At 32.8% G+C, this 18562-nt stretch overlaps 1 protein-coding gene across 3 annotated transcripts; it reads left to right on the forward strand.

Moving 5' to 3' along the window:
* The first annotated feature begins 104 nt into the window (after positions 1–104).
* On the forward strand, positions 105–17607 carry LOC143067617 (UPF0696 protein C11orf68 homolog). 3 transcript variants are annotated; one of them, XM_076240992.1, is made up of 5 exons: positions 105–172; positions 750–770; positions 10747–10797; positions 11867–12032; positions 16747–17607. In XM_076240992.1, the coding sequence occupies exons 4-5, from the start codon at positions 11869–11871 to the stop codon at positions 17324–17326; spliced, it is 744 nt and encodes a 247-aa protein (XP_076097107.1). In that variant the 5' UTR covers positions 105–172; positions 750–770; positions 10747–10797; positions 11867–11868; the 3' UTR covers positions 17327–17607. The 3 variants fall into 3 exon arrangements, with proteins under 3 accessions (XP_076097107.1, XP_076097108.1, XP_076097109.1); XM_076240993.1 differs by lacking the exon at positions 105–172 and having other exon boundaries at positions 763–806; XM_076240994.1 differs by lacking the exons at positions 105–172; positions 750–770 and adding an exon at positions 816–875.
* The last annotated feature ends 955 nt before the right edge of the window (positions 17608–18562 follow it).

Raw genomic sequence — 18562 nt, forward strand, 5'->3', positions numbered from 1 at the left:
TTATTCTCATATTCATCCATAGTAAAGATGTAATATACATATTTTTTTTAAATAGATGATAATTAGTATTTTTTTTTTTAAAAGACACTATCATGATGAGTATCACGTAAATGACGTAAAAACAAAAGTGAAAGTACAATGTACAACCGTTATCTTCTGCCACCAAATAAAGGTAGTACTTCATTTGCCACAGCGGCTTAACCCGGTTTAGCCCGGTCGACGCTTCCGGTATAGGCACAGTCGCTTCATTTGCTGTAAAATCAGCCGCCGGCACAAATAGGCATACGCCGCCCTCGCCGGTCTTCACTCACCGGCAAGCAATCAGCCGGTCATAAAAGTATGGCGGGAAGCGTAATTTTAGATAAATTGTCGGAATTTGAAAGGTGAAGATTTAATTTTTTTCAATCAGACTATATCATATGATACTGCATTGGTCAACTATGACGATAATAAATTGCCATGCTATATTTTATTTTCAAGTTTATAAAATTTATGTCGGAAAAACGTTTTTATTATGAATAAGGCCTAAGAAAAAAAGATTGCATTTTAAAAATATATATTCTTATTGTTAACAGGTTCATTTTTTATATTCCCTAGCTTAGAAAGCAAAACAGTATAAACTTGAAATTCTGTCGCCATCTTTAAATCAGCCGGTTCCACTCGTTTTATTTTTAGCCATATTTAACCCGGTCACGTGATAGGGCGAACCGGGCATAGCCCGCCCTAGAACAAATGAAGCAGCCCCACAGAAACATTAGAGGAATGAAAAAGTATTTTGAGACAAAATAAGTAGCTAAGAAGATCAAGTACAAACGATTAATATATTGTGGGGAGAAAAATTACAGAAAAATCTCATGATTTTTTTATAATATAAGGTGTCATTCATCATGAAATAATAATAATAATAATAATATAATTCTTTATTTAAAGAGGGTTACACAGTTAGCTGTAAAGCTAATCTTCCCTGAGGCCCTCATAAAATACAATGAAATATAACAAACAATTACAAAATATCAAACAGACACACATACATGAATAATGAAATAAAAAATTGTTATGAAATGTACAATTTTCAAAACAGGTAAAAGTTACAAATTCATATATGACATGTATAGGGATCTCCTGTAGTTGGTGATCGCAATACTCGTATACCAGTATTGTCCACAATACTGGTATAAAAATTTTGTACCAGTATTGTAACTTTTTTTTAAGAAACAACAATACTGGTACAGTACTGATATACAAGTATTGTAGTTGTATTGTTGACTATACTTTAAGGTGTATAATGAAAAGTGAATTTTAATCAAAATTAGACATTGAAGGTCCAAGGGAGATTAAATGAACTCAAAAAGATTATAGAGGATAATTGTGAAATCAATTAACATACAGTTAAAAATAATAACTATACTTGTACAAATAAACTAAAGATTATTGTAATTAACTCATATTATTCAAACAACTGTTAGTTATATAAATAATTGTTAATAATTTAAACATATTTCTATATTTTATTTAATTCAATTGAGATAAAATATCTGAGTTATTATTAATTTTAATAAATTCAAGCAAATTATTACACTATATGTCATCGTATAATTTTTACAGATATTTTAATACATGTATACATGTACTTAGATCATATATGCATTTGTTGGTCTTTATTTTCTTATTAATCTTTCTCAATAAAAGATATCAATATCCATTTAACATAAAAAGTTGCTTCATAGGGAAACCTGATTATAATATTAATCAAATCAACTAGTTAAAGCAGCGGATTCAGAACCATGGGAAATACAATTTGAAACAGATATATCTACTGATACAAATACTCAAATACTAATACATGTATTAGACATGCACTCCTACAGTAAGAGAGCTGTACAGGTGCTATCTAAACAAGCTTGTAATCTAGTAGGCGTAAGAGAAAGTCAACAGACTTAATACCTAAATACCAATATAGGAAGTGGGAGTTACAGAAATGCCATCTGAAGAAGAAATAAACAATACCAATGCTGATGATACCGAAGCTATAACAGCATCAATGTCAATATAAAATTCACTAAAATATACTATTGAGTCTTGCTAAAAGAGAGCTGGAAGAAAAAATAGAAGAAAGTAAAGAGTTTGTTAAAATGCTGATACAGTACAGTTCCCTTTTAAAAGAAAAAAAACATCAGAAGATTTAAAACTTTCTTTGATTACAATCACAGTGTACCATCAATGGCATCATCAGTTGAACATACAATCATTCCATATAAAATTGTCATGTCATATGTTAATATCATTATGCATGTATATGTGACACCTTTGATAAAAGATTAATTACCTATATGTATTCTTTATTAAAAAAAACACAATACTGGTACAATACTGGAATACAATACTGGTACAAAATTTTTATACCAGTATTGTGCACAATACTAGTATACCAGTATTGCGATCACCAACTACAGGAGATCCCATGTATAGTATTGGCATCAACAATATCATAAGTTTGAGTAAGTGTGTGAAAATTATTATGCATATAAAAAACGCACAGCTTCTTAATGTTCCATCAACTCAAGTAATTTTTTAAATCTTCTTTGAATGAGCTTGTACTTGAGGTTGATTTTTTTCAGGGATATTGGTAAGTTATTCCATAAAATAGATCCTGAATATATAAAAGATTTCTTATAAAGCTCTGTTTTGGCTTTTGGAACTTGTAAATTTTTGCAAGAGGCATTTCTCAAACAATATTGGTTTATTTCTGGCATTTCTTTAAACTTTTCAGTGAGATATACAGGGGCTTCATTCTTAAGGCATTTATGCATCAAAACTGATTTGTGGTATGAGATTCTGTTCTCTACTGTCATCCATCCAAGCTGTTTAAACAGTGGAGCTGATGATGAAAGTGGATCAGCATCTAAAATAAGTCTTGCAGCCCTTTTTTGCAATTTTATTATTCTGACTAGCTCATTTTTAGCACAACCACTCCAAATAATACAACAATAATCTATCAGTGGGAGAATATAACCATTATAAAATAATTTTCTTAGATCAATATTTAGAAATTTCTTGATTTTAGAGAGTAAAAAAATTCTTGATGAAATTGATGAACATAAGTAATTAATATGGCCTGTCCAGGACAGATTAGAGTCAATTCTAACACCTAAAAGTTTTTCAATTGATGATTTTTGAAGAATATTATTCTCAATAGTTAGAACTGGATCTGCTTGATTTAAACGCAGCCTTTGTCTTGTACCTATAACCATACATTTCGTCTTATCTGAATTTATGAACATGCTATTTTCATGACACCATTTTTCAACACGTTGGAGATCATCTTGTACTTTTAATTGCATGTCACCAATAGTCTTTCCTGATGTATGCATAGTTGTGTCATCAGCATACAAGTCTGTATGGCAGTTTTTGATGTGTAATGGAAGGTCATTTATGAACAAAACAAACAAAATGGGACCAAGTATTGAGCCCTGTGGAACACCAAAATTTATAAACTTTTTATTAGAAAACTGATTATTTATATGGACTTGCTGTGTTCTTTCACTCAAATATGATTTTAAAAAATCAACAGTATCTTCATGGAAGCCATAAATTAGAAGTTTTTTACATAGAATTTCATGATCAACAACATCAAAAGCTTTCTTAAAATCCAAGAGGACTGCCAAATTGATATTTCCATTATTCATTTCGTGTAGCCATTTATCAATAATATTAATGAGGGCAGTTTGACATGAATGGTTGGGTCTAAAACCAGACTGGGAAGGGTGTAAAATATCAAACTTTGTCAAATATTTATACAGATGTTTTGATACATGTCTCTCAATTAATTTTGATAATGTTGGCAAAACAGATATTGGTCTGTAATTGCTAGCTACATTTTTTTCACCAGATTTGAAAATTGGAGCTACTTTGGCATTTTTTAAAACAGATGGATAAATACCAGTATCAATCATTCGATTAAAAATGTATGTTAAGGAAGATGCTATGAAAGGAGCACTAAGTTTTAAAATCTTAGGACCTATATTGTCAGTACCAGAAGATGTCTTTACATCTAGTTTAGTTATTTCAGCAAATAGTTCTGAAACTTTTACTGGAGGAATGATGAATTTATTATGCCTTTTTTTCAAGAATTTCATTTGTACATAGTTTGTCAGAGTATTAAAATTTGAGTTGATTGGTGCCCTACTATGCCTTAATTTTTCAACACATGAGGTGAAATAATTATTGAACGTATTAGCAATTTCTTTATGATCGGTTGTTTTATGGTCTCCAGTTGTAATAAGTACATGTGGTTTTGATGGATTAGATGGATTTAGGCTGTGAATACATTTCCATAGTGTTTTAGAATCTTTTGAGTCTTTTATCATATCATTATAATATTTCTGTTTAGATTTATCAATAATATGTTTTGTTCTGTTTCTCCAGAATCTATATTCAGCCCACATTCCCAGTGAGTGATATTTATCTCTCATTTTTCTTGCATATAAGATTTCTTTATTGTACCATTCAGGCTGTCTGTCTTTTTTTACCCTCTTTTTCACAATAGGGGCATGTTTATTTAAAATGTTATTAAAAATGTTGTACCACATTTCAATACAAACAGATGGGTCATTTTCAAATTCAATATGTTGAAAAGGTGCACTTTTTAAATCTTTTAAATAATTTTGCTCATTAAAAGTCTTAAAATTTCTATAAGTGATTGTTGAATGAGAATGTTTTTTATCATACAATTTCTCTTGTCTTGTCATACATATTGGATAGTGATCACTAATAGAATATTTAGAAACATGAGCCTCTTTAACCATGCTTAAACTAGTGACATATATATGGTCAATCAAAGTTTTTGATTCATTTGTTACTCTAGTTGGTTCCTTAATTACCTGTTGAAAGTTATAAGTTTCTAGAGCAGTTAACCATCTTTGTGGAATTTTATTGGGTTGTAAACAATTTATGTTAAAATCTCCCATAAGTATTACATCTGAATTATATTTCATTGCAATCTTAATCTCATCCTCAAACTTATCTATCCAACCAATTAGTGACTTGGGTGGCCTATAAACAAAGCACAATAAAAAAGATTTCTTATAGCTGGGTTTAACTTCAAACCACATAGTTTCAATATTACTTATTTCAAAATCATTTTTTCTAGAAAAGGAGGTGGTTTCTGTTAAATAGACAGCCCAGCCACCCCCACCATCGGATTGTCTATCTTTCCTTTGTAAAATATATCCAGGTATATCAATTTCTCTATCAGAAGTATTTTTACCCAAAAAAGTTTCACAATAACCAATTATATCTGGGGGATTTGGAGTGGACATTAGATTGTATCCAATCTCATCAAACTTGCATTCCAATCTATTAACATTGTGGGAACATATTTTAAGACCTTTGCATTTGTTAAATCCATATGTTACAAGATCATCATTTTCTGTATCCTTATCAATAAGATAAGTATTGTCAATAACACATAAACATGATACACATATTATATAATAAGTAAATAAAAATATAAAAAAATCCTCAATACTAAAAGTGTCCTCAGTGACTTGTATTACAAAAGTATTTGTTTTGTACATTATGTCTTGAGAAACTTGAGATGGCAAAGATAGGGACAGGTCTGGTACCTGCTGAGGGGTTGTATCAAATTGATTTAATGCTGATGTCATTTTATCAGAGTTATTAATTACATCCTTATGCTTAGATAATTGGTAAACAGATTTTGAACAGCTGGTTTCAATTTTCTGATAAACTAAATCCTTAATACAATAGAGACATGTGCAGGAAATATTATTACATTCTTGACATATGTGGTTTAAAATTTCAAAAGAATTTTTCAAAATTTGATTGTGTAGGGCTTTGTCTTCTTTGCCATCACCCTAATTATAAAATTCACAGAATTTTTCTTTGTGACCAAAATTGTTACAAGAGTGACAAAGAACCTTTCTACCATGTCTACATGATTTTGAATTATGATTTGGTTCACCACAGTGAACACAATACCTATCTGATTGATCTGTATGCTTTAATATACTAACATGCATGTTGATAGATCTTAGGAACGCTGATGTCCCTTTTTTTGACAAATGAATTCCATCATGATGAAAACTAGAGGCTCTAAAGAGCCTGTGTCGCTCACCTTGGTCTATGTGAATATTAAACAATGGACACAGATGGATTCATGACAAAATTGTGTTTTGGTGATGGTGATGTGTTTGTAGATCTTACTTTACTAAACATTCTTGCTGCTTACAATTATCTCTATCTATAACAGTACTTTCTGTGGAAAATGTTATTGAAAATCTTCAAATTTTAAGAAAATTGTTAAAAATTGACTATGAAGGGCAATAACTCCTTAGGGGGTCAATTGACTATTTTGGTCATACTGACTTATTTTTAGTTCTTACTTTGGTGTACATTATTGCTGTTTACAGTTTATCTCTATCTATAATAATATTCAAGATAATAACAAAAAAACAGCAAAATTTCCTCAAAATTACAAATTCAGGGGCAGCAACCTAACAACCGATTATCCGATTCATCTGAAAATTCCAGGGCAGATAGATCGTGACCTGATCAACAATTTTACTTCCTGTCAGATTTGCTCTTAATGCTTTGGTTTTTGAGTTATAAGCCAAAAACTGCATTTTACCCCCATGTTCTATTTTTAGCCATGGCGACCATCTTGGTTTGTTGGACGAGTTACCGGACACATTTTTTCAACTAGATATCCGAATGATGATTATGGCTAAGTTTGGTTAAATTTGGCTCAGTAGTTTCAGAGGAGAAGATTTTTCTAAAAGATAACGTAAGATTTACGAAAAATGGTTAAAAATTGACTATAAAGGGCAATAACTCCTAAAGTGGTCAACTGACCATTTTGGTCATGTTGACTTATTTGTAGATCTTTCTTTGCTGAACATTATTGCTGTTTACAGTTTATCTCTATCTATAATAATATTCAAGATAATAACCAAAAACTGCAAAATTTCCTTAAAATTACCATTTCAGGGGCAGCAACCCAACAACGGAATGTCGGATTCATCTGAAAATTTCATGGCAGATAGATCCTCACCTAATGAAGAATTTTATCCCATGTCAGATTTGCTCTAAATGCTTTGGTTTTTGAGTTATAAGCCAAAAACTGCATTTTACCCCTATGTTCTATTTTTAGCCATGGCGGCCATCTTGGTTGTTTGGGCGGGGCATCGGACACATTTTTTTAACTAGATACCCCAATGATGATTATGGCCAAGTTTGGTTAAATTTGGCCCAGTAGTTTCAGAGGAGAAGATTTTTCTAAAAGATTACTAAGATTTACGAAAAATGGTTAAAAATTGACTATAAAGGGCAATAACTCCTAAAGTGGTCAACTGACCATTTTGGTCATGTTGACTTATTTGTAGATCTTACTTTGCTGAACATTATTGCTGTTTATAGTTTATCTCTATCTATAATAATATTCAAGATAATAACCAAAAACAGCAAAATTTCCTTAAAATTACCATTTCAGGGGCAGCAACCCAACAACGAAATGTCCGATTCATCTGAAAATTTCAGGGCAGATAGATCTTGACCTGATGAACAATAATACCCCTGTCAGATTTGCTCTAAATGCTTTGGTTTTTGAGTTATAAGCCAAAAACTGCATTTTACCCCTATGTTCTATTTTTAGCCATGGCGGCCATCTTGGTTGGTTGGCCGGGTCACCGGACACATTTTTTAAACTAGATACCCCAATGATGATTGTGGCCAAGTTTGGTTAAATTTGGCCCAGTAGTTTCAGAGGAGAAGATTTTTGTAAAAGTTAACGCAGGACGACGACGGACGACGACGGACGCCGGACGCCAAGTGATGAGAAAAGCTCACTTGGCCTTTCGGCCAGGTGAGCTAAAAAAAATAAGAAAGATTGTAATTCTTATCATAAAACATGTTTGTATGATCAATAAATTGTAAGTTAAACTGTTCACATATGTCTTTCAGCATTTCATTCGGGTTATGCATATTAAGTCCTTTTCTGGGTAGAATTCCAGCAACTACAAATTTACAATGTGGGAGACATTTGAAATTCAGTAAATATAAAAGAGCTTCGTAATTATCTCTTATGCTTTGGAGATTGTCACCATTATCTAAGTCATTTCCACCAATATGGATAATAATTGTTCTGTATGTTGACATATCCTTCTTTTGTAGTACATCTATCAGTCTATCTATGTTGGCTCCTCTGTTGGTACATACCTCAGTGTTTTGTAGTCCACGGGGTTGAATACCCTTTAAAATGGAACTCCCAATTATTAGTGTGGTTTTGTTGTTTTCACCAGTGAAACGATTGGGAATGGGAACAGTATTGTCATTTGAGTAATCTGTTGGTCCGAATTCTGTTTTACTTGATTCAGGTTTTTGAGGTTTTGGTTTTGGTTGGTAGTCTACTACATTATGTGGAGGAGGGTCAAAACGTTTTTCTTCAGATCCAATGGGTTGGTAGATCTGTGTGGAAACAGTTCTATATTCAATGTGCATCGAAGTATGCCGGGTCTTCAGTGTCTTTTCCTGTTCTTCTGTCTGAGTACTCACAGTTTGTGTTGACGAATTAACAGTTTTTGAAAGAGGGAGACTTTGATCCTGCTGGTTTGAATGGATTGTTTTGATAATTGATTCAACCATTTGTTTTAAATCGATTACTTCTTGTTGCAAATCTAGGTTGTAATGATCTAGATTTTGTAGATTACGAAAAGTACTGTTTATAGAAGAGTTTCTAATTGGGGTTGATGTTATCAGAGTGTTTGACATATCTGTTACTAATAACTTTGGGTCTGTTACTGAACTGTCAAAGCTTATCATTGACTCTAATAAAAGGTTTCCAGTAGACATCTGGTCAGCATTATTTTCTATTAAAGAAGTTTGGAAATATGTTACCTCATTGTGTAATTGTTTTCCTAAAACACTAAATTCTTCATTGAACCAATTCCCACATCCATTTCCTTGAATATGAAGTGTTGCAGACGAACTGTATAGTGAAATCACAACTTTATTCCCTTCATAAATGAAATTATATACAAATCCGTTCCTGTCTTTCTGAATGAACAAATTTCTGTCATACTTTTGAAAAATAATAAAGTATATTTTCTCACTGCTAAAATTGACAACAATTGACAATGTTCTATCTGTACAGTCCTCAATTGAGTATAGATCACAGTTGTTTAGGTAGCATTTATAGTCATCACTTTCAAATCCAGAAAATTCACCAGAAAAAGATGAAAATAAGTTGTTCACAAATGTAGAATTGAAATCCATTTTGTCTTAATATCTAATAATTCCAATAAACAATGTTGATATGATTTTGATTCACATATACAACAAGAAATTTAGCTCCATTTTGTTAACGAGATGGAGCTCATGAAAATACATCTGTTCACCTCAGTGTCTTATCAGGTTTGAAAGAGGGACGAAAGATACCAGAGTCATAATCGAAAATAAACTGACAACGCCATGCCTAAAAATGAAAAAAAGACAAACAGACACAACAAAAGTACACATGACACAACATAGAAAACTAAAGAATAAGCAACACGAACCCCACCAAAAACTAGGGTTGATATCATGGTTGGTCTGATGGGTAAGCAGATCCTGCTCCGCATGGGGAACTCATCTAGTCCAAATAATTATTTATTAACTAGGAAGGCGTCCCAGAATTAAAATAGCCGTGCCAGACGTCATAATTATTTGGACTAGAACTCGTCATGTTGTTCAATCTTGTTAAAACAAATCCGGTTAATAGTCTATTCTGTAGGTCACATTCATGAAAGGGAAAGGGATTGTAGTTACGACGTAAGGAACATTTCCAATATCATTTGTGAAACGGTTATTCCATAACGTCAACCAACTGGTGATGGTGTCCGTAAAATTTACAAAGGGATGATTTCAACTTCACCATTTGGAACTCTTGGTTTAATAGCTTCCTTGTGAGCAGTAACCCTCTATCATAACAGAGACATATAATTGTAGTATATGTCTCTGGTAGATCTTATACATGTTATAGTTGTTAACATGGTTAACCTCTAATAATAGGCTCTATATGTTTCTGGTGGAGAGTTGTCTCATTGACATTGCCAATCTTACTTTATTATTTTTATACTTATGACATGTACATGTATAACTTATGCAGACACTGACAGAATCAAACCACTGTTACATTTGCATGTACTGTTTAAAATCCAAGACATTCATGACATTAATGCATTCCGTAATTAGTTTCTGAATTTCAAAAACTGTAACCTAAAATGCCTTGTGTTTGAAGTTACATAATCGTGGGAACAGTATATCAATATATAATATGTTCATGCTTATATATATAATCATAATAAGAACAACAAGTTGGATACCAAAGATCAAGAGGTGTGTGTTACAAGGTTCTTCTGCTGAGAAATTATAATTTACATTCTAAAAGAAATTATGTATTATGTTGGACCATTTCTGGCTCTGACCAATGTATACAATCTACCCCAGTTTTCAACACCAAATGCTTGATCAAACAGTGATGTAAATAATGTAAACATTTCTGCAAGTACATGTAAGGCAACTTCTAAAATGAAAAAAAGTAATTAGCAATAAACAGGAAACACAAAAATTAATTAGCCAGATACAGGAATATGACAAGCTGGATCTTGGATCAAACATCCCCCATTTAAGACCCCCTTTATATATTCTGATGCTGAGTTTTACAATTTTAAAGATTCTTATCTTTTGTAGATAATAAAATACAAGTCAGAAATACAGACAGGAGTGGATACATTTATTCAGGTATGCTGCCCCACTTCTTTGGAATTTGATCCATTATGCATGCTCTGTACATCATGGTTGGTCTGATTAAAAACTAAATAGGCTCATGTTCTTATTAAGAAAAAATTCACACACCTTATTAAATGAGCATTAAAAAGTCAGAATGTGAATACATATTTTCAAAAACTTGTATCAAATTGGTCTACATTGAGGTCAAAAGGTCCAAAATAAAACTTTGTTTGATTTCATCAAAAATCGAGTTATTGGGGTTCTTTGATATGCCGAATCAATCCATGGCCATGTATATAGATTTTGGATATTGGACCATAATAGGTAATAATTTTTTTTTAAGTTCATAAGACCACATTCATTCTGTGTCAGAAACCTATGCTGTGTCAACTATTTCATCACAATCCAAATTCAGAACTGTATCAAGCTTGAATGTTGTGTCCATACTTGCCCCAAATGTTCAGGGTTTGACCTCTGTGGTCGTATAATACTGTGTCCTGCAGTGGCGGATCCAGAAATTTTCATAAGTTGGGGCCCACTGACTGCCTAAGAGGGGGCCCGCTCCGGTCATGCTTCAGTGATTCCCTATATATGCAACCAAATTTTTCCCCAGAAAAGGGGGGACCCAGGGCCCCTGCCCCCCTTAATCCGCCTCTGTCCTGCAGAGCATCTGGTTTCTACATTGGCTAGAGGTATAGGGAGAGGGTTGAAATCTCAAAAAAATAAAAATTGAGAATGGAAATTTGGGAATGTGTCAAAGAGACAACAACCTGACCATAGAACAGACAGAAGGTCACCAATAGGTTTTGAATGCAGCAAGGAATTCCCTCACCTGGAGGTGTCCTTCAGCTGGCCCCTAAACAAATATATATACTTGTTCATTGATAATGGACGTATTTAACCCTACCACATTTTTGGTTTGTACCAAGTTAGAAGCCAATGGCCTTTGTTGGTCTTGAATGATTTTTTAATTTTAGTTTATTATGTATAATTTGGAGTTTAGTATGACGTCCATTATCACTGGCAATTAGATTGACATAATATATATTATGGTAAATTGCTTAATTATGTTTTTTTCTAGCCATGGAAACTATGGAATGGTCTTCATCCCAGTACAAGTCAGAGTCATTAGCTGCAGAATCTTTAGCATGTGATATGGATAGATGGATAACTTACAGACAGACACATCAACCTTATGAAATATTTGAACAATGGTTAAATACAAACTTACCTTCATGCCATTACAGGTATTGCTTGTGAAAAGTGAGTCACATGGTATCAGGCGTCAGTACATGTCCTTTACACTTCTAAGGAGTAAATTTATAATCAGAGTATATGGTAGTACATGTATAACAAAAAGAAATTTTGGCTTTATAAAAAATATAAGTTTTGACTTGGTATGATTTTTCGAATAAAATTTTCAGTAACAACTCAAATGAAATTAAAAATGGGGTAAATATTTAGTGGAATAACAACCAACAATCACAAGCATCCCAAAATAGATATTTGAAAGTCATCATACAGTTTTCAATATGTAACACAATTTTTATTTTGTGAATGTACAATTCAAACATGATTTCACAAAAATGTGAAGACCTCATTCAAGATGACCTTGCGTTTGTTGGTAACCTTTTAGCAATGACATATATCATTGTATGATAAGAGTGATATGGGTCAGTTTTCACAATCTATTTGGTAGCTATTTGTAGAAGCTATATAGAACTAAGGAGATCTGATAAGATTGCTCTTGAGACAACTATCCATAGACCATGGTTGGTTTTTTTTTACAAATGAACAGTCCATAGATGATGGTTCTTCATGAACTGAAATAAAATTTCCCATTACCAGTTTTGATTCAGCAATTAACAAATCTGCCTTACCATGTTAGACAAGTACAAAGCAGGTTTATCATATCATATTTACATGTTTTCATCTTGAATATGTGTATGACTGTCTGATATACATAAAACAGCCATCCATCATCATTCAAAGAATGCATAATAAAATTTATGTTAAAGGAGATAACTCCAACATTATCCTATGGAATCTTTTAAAATAAACATCAAATGAGTGTCCAGGTATTAATTTAGGCAGTAAAAAATGATTCAATCCTATCATCTACACCCATAAACATTTTTAGCCTTTCATGAGGTGTGTCACACTTGTTTTTATTTAGCATGATTCTTATATGAATTATTATTGAGGTATAATTAAGACATGTAAACAGATTTAAAAAAAAACAACAAAAATACACACAGTATGAAAGTTAACAGAAGGCCAAGAAACATTTGATTTGCACAATATGACCTGAGCTCAATATAAACAGTATAAAAGATTAGAAGATGTGGTATAATTGCAAATGAAATAACTATTCACTAGAGACCAAATGACATAGATCTGTGAAAGTATAGGTCACCAATACTTCCTACAACAATATGCACAACCCCTACTGTATAGTAAGAGCTCTATATATGGCCCCAAGCTGACCACATGTTCGGCACTCCAAACAAGATAACCAACAGCCTGATTTATGAACTTAGCAATGAAATAAAAAACAAATATGACAGACACCAATCAAAGACAATTGCTGAAAACTTGTTTGTGAACACTAAATCCTACCCACCTTGTAAAGAACAAACTGTAAAAACCAGTTGAAAAAAGTCTGACCAACTAGACCTATACAAAAAAAGTAAAAAAACAGCTAACAAATATACTAATTACAAAAAGTACTGATATAAGAGCACTCACAGTTACTGAAAGCTAGTCAAAATAAAATTGAGAATGGAAATGGGGAATGTGCCAAAGAGACAACAACCCCACCATAGAAAAAACAACAGCAGAAGGTCACCAACAGGTCTTCAATGTATAGAGAATTTCCCGCACCCGGAGGCGTCCTTCAGCTGGCCCCTAAACAAATACAAGAGTGCACACACTGAAATGTCTCGCCTTCTTTACTAATCATTGATATTATGTTGATACTCCTAAATATAAAGCTTTATTACGACTGTCACATAAACTTAACATGAACCATGAAAATGAGGTCAAGGTCAGTTGAACCATATGCCAGGCAGACATGTACAGCTAACAATGCTTCCATACAACAAATATAGTTGACCTATTGCTTATAGTTTAAGAAAATAGACCAAAACACAAAAACTTAACACTGAGCAATGAACTGTGAAAACCAGGTCAAGGTCAAATAAAACCTGCACGACTGACATATAGATCATAAAATATTTCCATACACCAAATATAGCTGACCTATGATATAGTATTAGATAAAAAGACCAAAACTCAAAAACTTAACTTTGACCACTGAACCATGAAAATGAGGTCAAGGTCAGATGACATCTGCCCGCTAGACATGTACACCTTACAATCATTCCATACAATAAATATAGTAAACCTATTGCATAAAGTATGAGAAAAACAGACCAAAACACAAAAACTTAACTATCACCACTGAACCATGAAAATGAGGTCAAGGTCAGATGACATCTGCCCGCTAGACATGTACACCTTACAATCATTCCATACAACAAATATCGTAAACCTATTGCAAAAAGTATGAGAAAAACAGACCAAAACACAAAAACTTAACTATAACCACTGAACCATGAAAATGAGGTCAAGGTCAGATGACACCTGCCAGTTGGACATGTACACCTTACAGTCCTTCCATACACCCAATATACTAGACCTATTGCTTATAGTATCTGAGATATGGACTTGACCACCAAAACTTAACCTTGTTAACTGATCCATGAAATGAGGTTGAGGTCAAGTGAAAACTGTCTGACGGGCATGAGGACCTTGCAAGGTACGCACATACTAAATATAGTTATCCTATTACTTACAGTAAGAGAGAATTTAACATTACAAAAAATCTGAACTTTTTTTTCAAGTGGTCACTGAACCATGAAAATGAGGTCAAGGACAATGGACATGTGACTGACGGAAACTTCGTAACATGAGGCATCTATATATAAAATATGAAGCATTCCGGTTTTCCACCTTCTAAAATATGTAGCTTTAAAGAAGTGAGCTAACACTGCCGCCGCGCCGGATCACTATCCCTATGTCGGGCGTTCTGCAACAAAAGTTGCAGGCTCGACAATATACTAGTACGGTGATAATGAACGCCATACTAATTTCCAAATTGTACACAAGAAACAAAAATTAAAATAATACAAGACTAACAAAGGCCAGAGGCTCCTGACTTGGGACAGGCGCAAAAATGCGGCGGGTTAAACATGTTTGTGAGATCTCAACCCTCCCCCAATACCTCTAGCCAATGTAGAAAAGTAAACGCATAACAATACGCACATTAAAATTCAGTTCAAGAGAAGTCAGAGTCTGATGTCAGAAGATGTAACCAAAGAAAATAAACAAAATGACAATAATACATAAATAACACCAGACTACTAGCAGTTAACCAACATGCCAGCTCCAGACTTCAATAAAACTGATTGAAAGATTATGATTTCATCAATGAACATCAGGCACAATCCTTCCCGTTAGGGGTTTAGTATCATACCATCATAACATATATGAGAAGAACATAACCCGTGTCACTATGACTGATACATAAATCATGTTTCACAGTATGAAGGTAAATTTCAAATTCTTCAGTGTTAACACCATACAAATTCAAACCCAATAATATTTTAAAAATCATGATATTTTAAACATCAAAAGATATAAAGACAAGAATGTGTGTTCATACTACACAGATGGTCCACTCACACTAACATTTCTATGTTCAGTGGATTGTAAAATTGGGGTCAAAACTCATAATTTGGCATTAAAATTAGAAAGATCATATCATAGGGAACATGTGTACTAAGTTTTAAGTTGATTAGATTTCAACTTCATATAAAAATAATTTGACCAAAAGCTTAAACCTAAAGCAGGACAGACGGACAGAAGGATGAACGACCACACAGAATAAAGAACATTATAATGCCCCTGGGTGGGACCAAAAAAAAAGAAAAAAGCTAGGTCAATATTTTAGAAAAACAGATTAGGCATCAATCCCTCATGTCAATAAAAGGCTTAACCAGAATAAGTCTAGTCTCTCTAGATCTAATCCACTCACTATGATCAATCCACTCACTATGATCAATCCACTCACTATGATCAATCCACTCAATTGACTGGTAGATGAATGGCAAAGAATTTTTTGTTGTAAAAACAATAATCAGAATATAAAGTGAATAAACATATCAATGAGGCACTGACAAAAACCCTAAAACATAAAACCAAAGAAGTCATCTCCAGGACAACATAAATCTTCAACAATACACAAATGCTTATAACATGTCAAGCTTTAAATAGTTTGATTTACCGGTAGATAAAAATGAAAATATTTACAAACAAGAATACAAAATCCTGTGTTTTGCGAATGGGAAATTTGATTTAAGGTCATGAAGGAACCATCATCTACGGACTGTTTATTTGTAATTCATAAGAATCATGCTAAATAAAAACAAGTGTGACACACCTCATGAAAGGCTACAAATGTTTATTGGTGTAGATGATAGGATTGAATCAGTTTTTACTGCCTAAATTAATACCTGGACACTCATTTGATGTTTATTTTAAAAGATTCCATAGGATAATGTTGGAGTTATCTCCCTTAACATAAATTTTATTATGCATTCTGTGAATGATGATGGATGGCTGTTTTATGTATATCAGACAGTCATACACATATTCAAGATAAAACATGTAAATGTGATATGATAAACCTGCTTTGTACTTGTCTAACATGGTAAGGCAGATTTGTAAATTGCTGATTCAAAACTGGTAAAAAAATAATTCAAAACACCCTCGTCACCACCCATTCTTTGCCCTAAAGTTACAAGTACATCATGAGTGTTAACATTTTCTAACCAAAAAAGTAATACAAGAATGAAATTTGATTAATATTTTGACTATATTTAGCTATTATTATTTTAGATCAAAGGGAGTTGGTTGGATATGTGTCAGGGGAAACCAATATGAAGAAGATGAAGATGATGAGGATGAAGATGATGAGGATATGGACCTTGAAGGATTACATCAAATGTGGGAGGATATACAGAAATCTAACAGACCTATCAATGTGGAGACAATTTCTGATTTAGCCAGAATATTTAAAGTTACATGTGGAAAATGGCTGTTCCATGCTGAATCTGGTGCAAAAGCTGACCATTTATGGAGTATTGTAGCTAAGGCTATTGTTAAGGGGGAAATTCCTTGCCACAGTGCCAAGGTTTCACCAATTGAAGACTGCGGTGAAAACAAGGACAAGTATGAACATGTAGTATGTGTATATAATGATAATTATTTGAATGAGGAGGAAGTTATGGACTGTGAACATGGACTCAGAAAAATTGGTATAAAATGTCCACTGATGTATAAGCCAGATGTATACACCTATTTAGGAGTTTATCGTAATAATCCATGGGATCTAAGACCCTCACTGTATCGTAGTAATTATGATGTCATATCTGGAAAGTCAAAAATTGACTTTTCTAGTGCACCAGGTCACAGATAAATGAAGATCCAATTGATATCTTTACTGAAGTAAATACAATAGTCCCTACAACAGATGCCACTTTGACTTAGATCCTTCTGTACATTCATGTTTGATGTAATGCATGTCATCTGTGTTGAGTTTTAGCTCATCTGCCTGATGCAGTTTTTTGGAGGATATTTACTTGCCATTTTAGAGTGTTTGCATATTAATTTGTAAACATGTCCTGTTTATGCTTATTAGTTAAATTGTTGTAAATGTTAAAATAAATAAATAAATAAAAAAAATATAAAAGATTAAAATGGTAGGATAAAAGAAAAAATTTCACAGAAAAATTCATCAGCAATATCAGATTTACAGATAATATATAAGAATAAGAAAATGTGGTATGATTGCCAATGAGACAACTCTCCGCAGGAGACCAAATGACAAAGATATTAACAACTATAGGTCACCATAAAGCCTTCAATAATGAACAAAACCTGTACCCCATTGCTATACAAGGCCCCAATACGACAAATGTAAAATAGTTCAAACAAGAAAACAAATGGCCTGACAAAGATGAGATAATATCAACAAGTACAATGTGATATATATATATATATAGATTCTACCACTGAATTGAGTGTGATACGATATTTATCCACTCTAGACAATTAAATTTTCAAAATTAAAACGCGACGCTCACTGAGCTTTTTAAATATTTAAAATTTAACTGTCGAGAATGCATAAATATCGTATTACACGAGATTGGTGGTAGAATCTGTTTCTTTAATGATTTTCAAACAATATGCAGGCAAACGTATTCCTTCTTTTCAAATGATCTGCAAAAAGATGTGTTCTTTCTATGTGACGTCATCAGGCATGGTCTCCTTTTTTCATGCCGTCACAATAGGAAATTCAGAGGAAAGTAAGAAAATTCGACGTCATAATCAGATTTTAACCAATGAAGAACTGAGATCAAACGAACCACACGTTGGTTAGATTTTTTTATACAATGGTTGCAGAAAGGGATAAATTGACGAAGAATTAGAGAAATACTGTTATAAATAAGTTTATAAATTATACCAAAGTCTTGGACTAATACATGAATATTTAATTGTCCAAGCCTAAGTTTATAAAAAATTTCAACAACATCAAAATATAAATGTAGAAATGCAGTTTGTTTTAATGATTGTATTTTCAGATATATGCTACCGGTAATCTTTTAAACCAAATCTTTGTATAATGATTTAGTTGTTTTAAAAGTAGTCCCTT

Source organism: Mytilus galloprovincialis, chromosome 3 (genome assembly GCF_965363235.1).
Source record: "Mytilus galloprovincialis chromosome 3, xbMytGall1.hap1.1, whole genome shotgun sequence".
Classification (NCBI taxonomy): domain Eukaryota; kingdom Metazoa; phylum Mollusca; class Bivalvia; order Mytilida; family Mytilidae; genus Mytilus; species Mytilus galloprovincialis.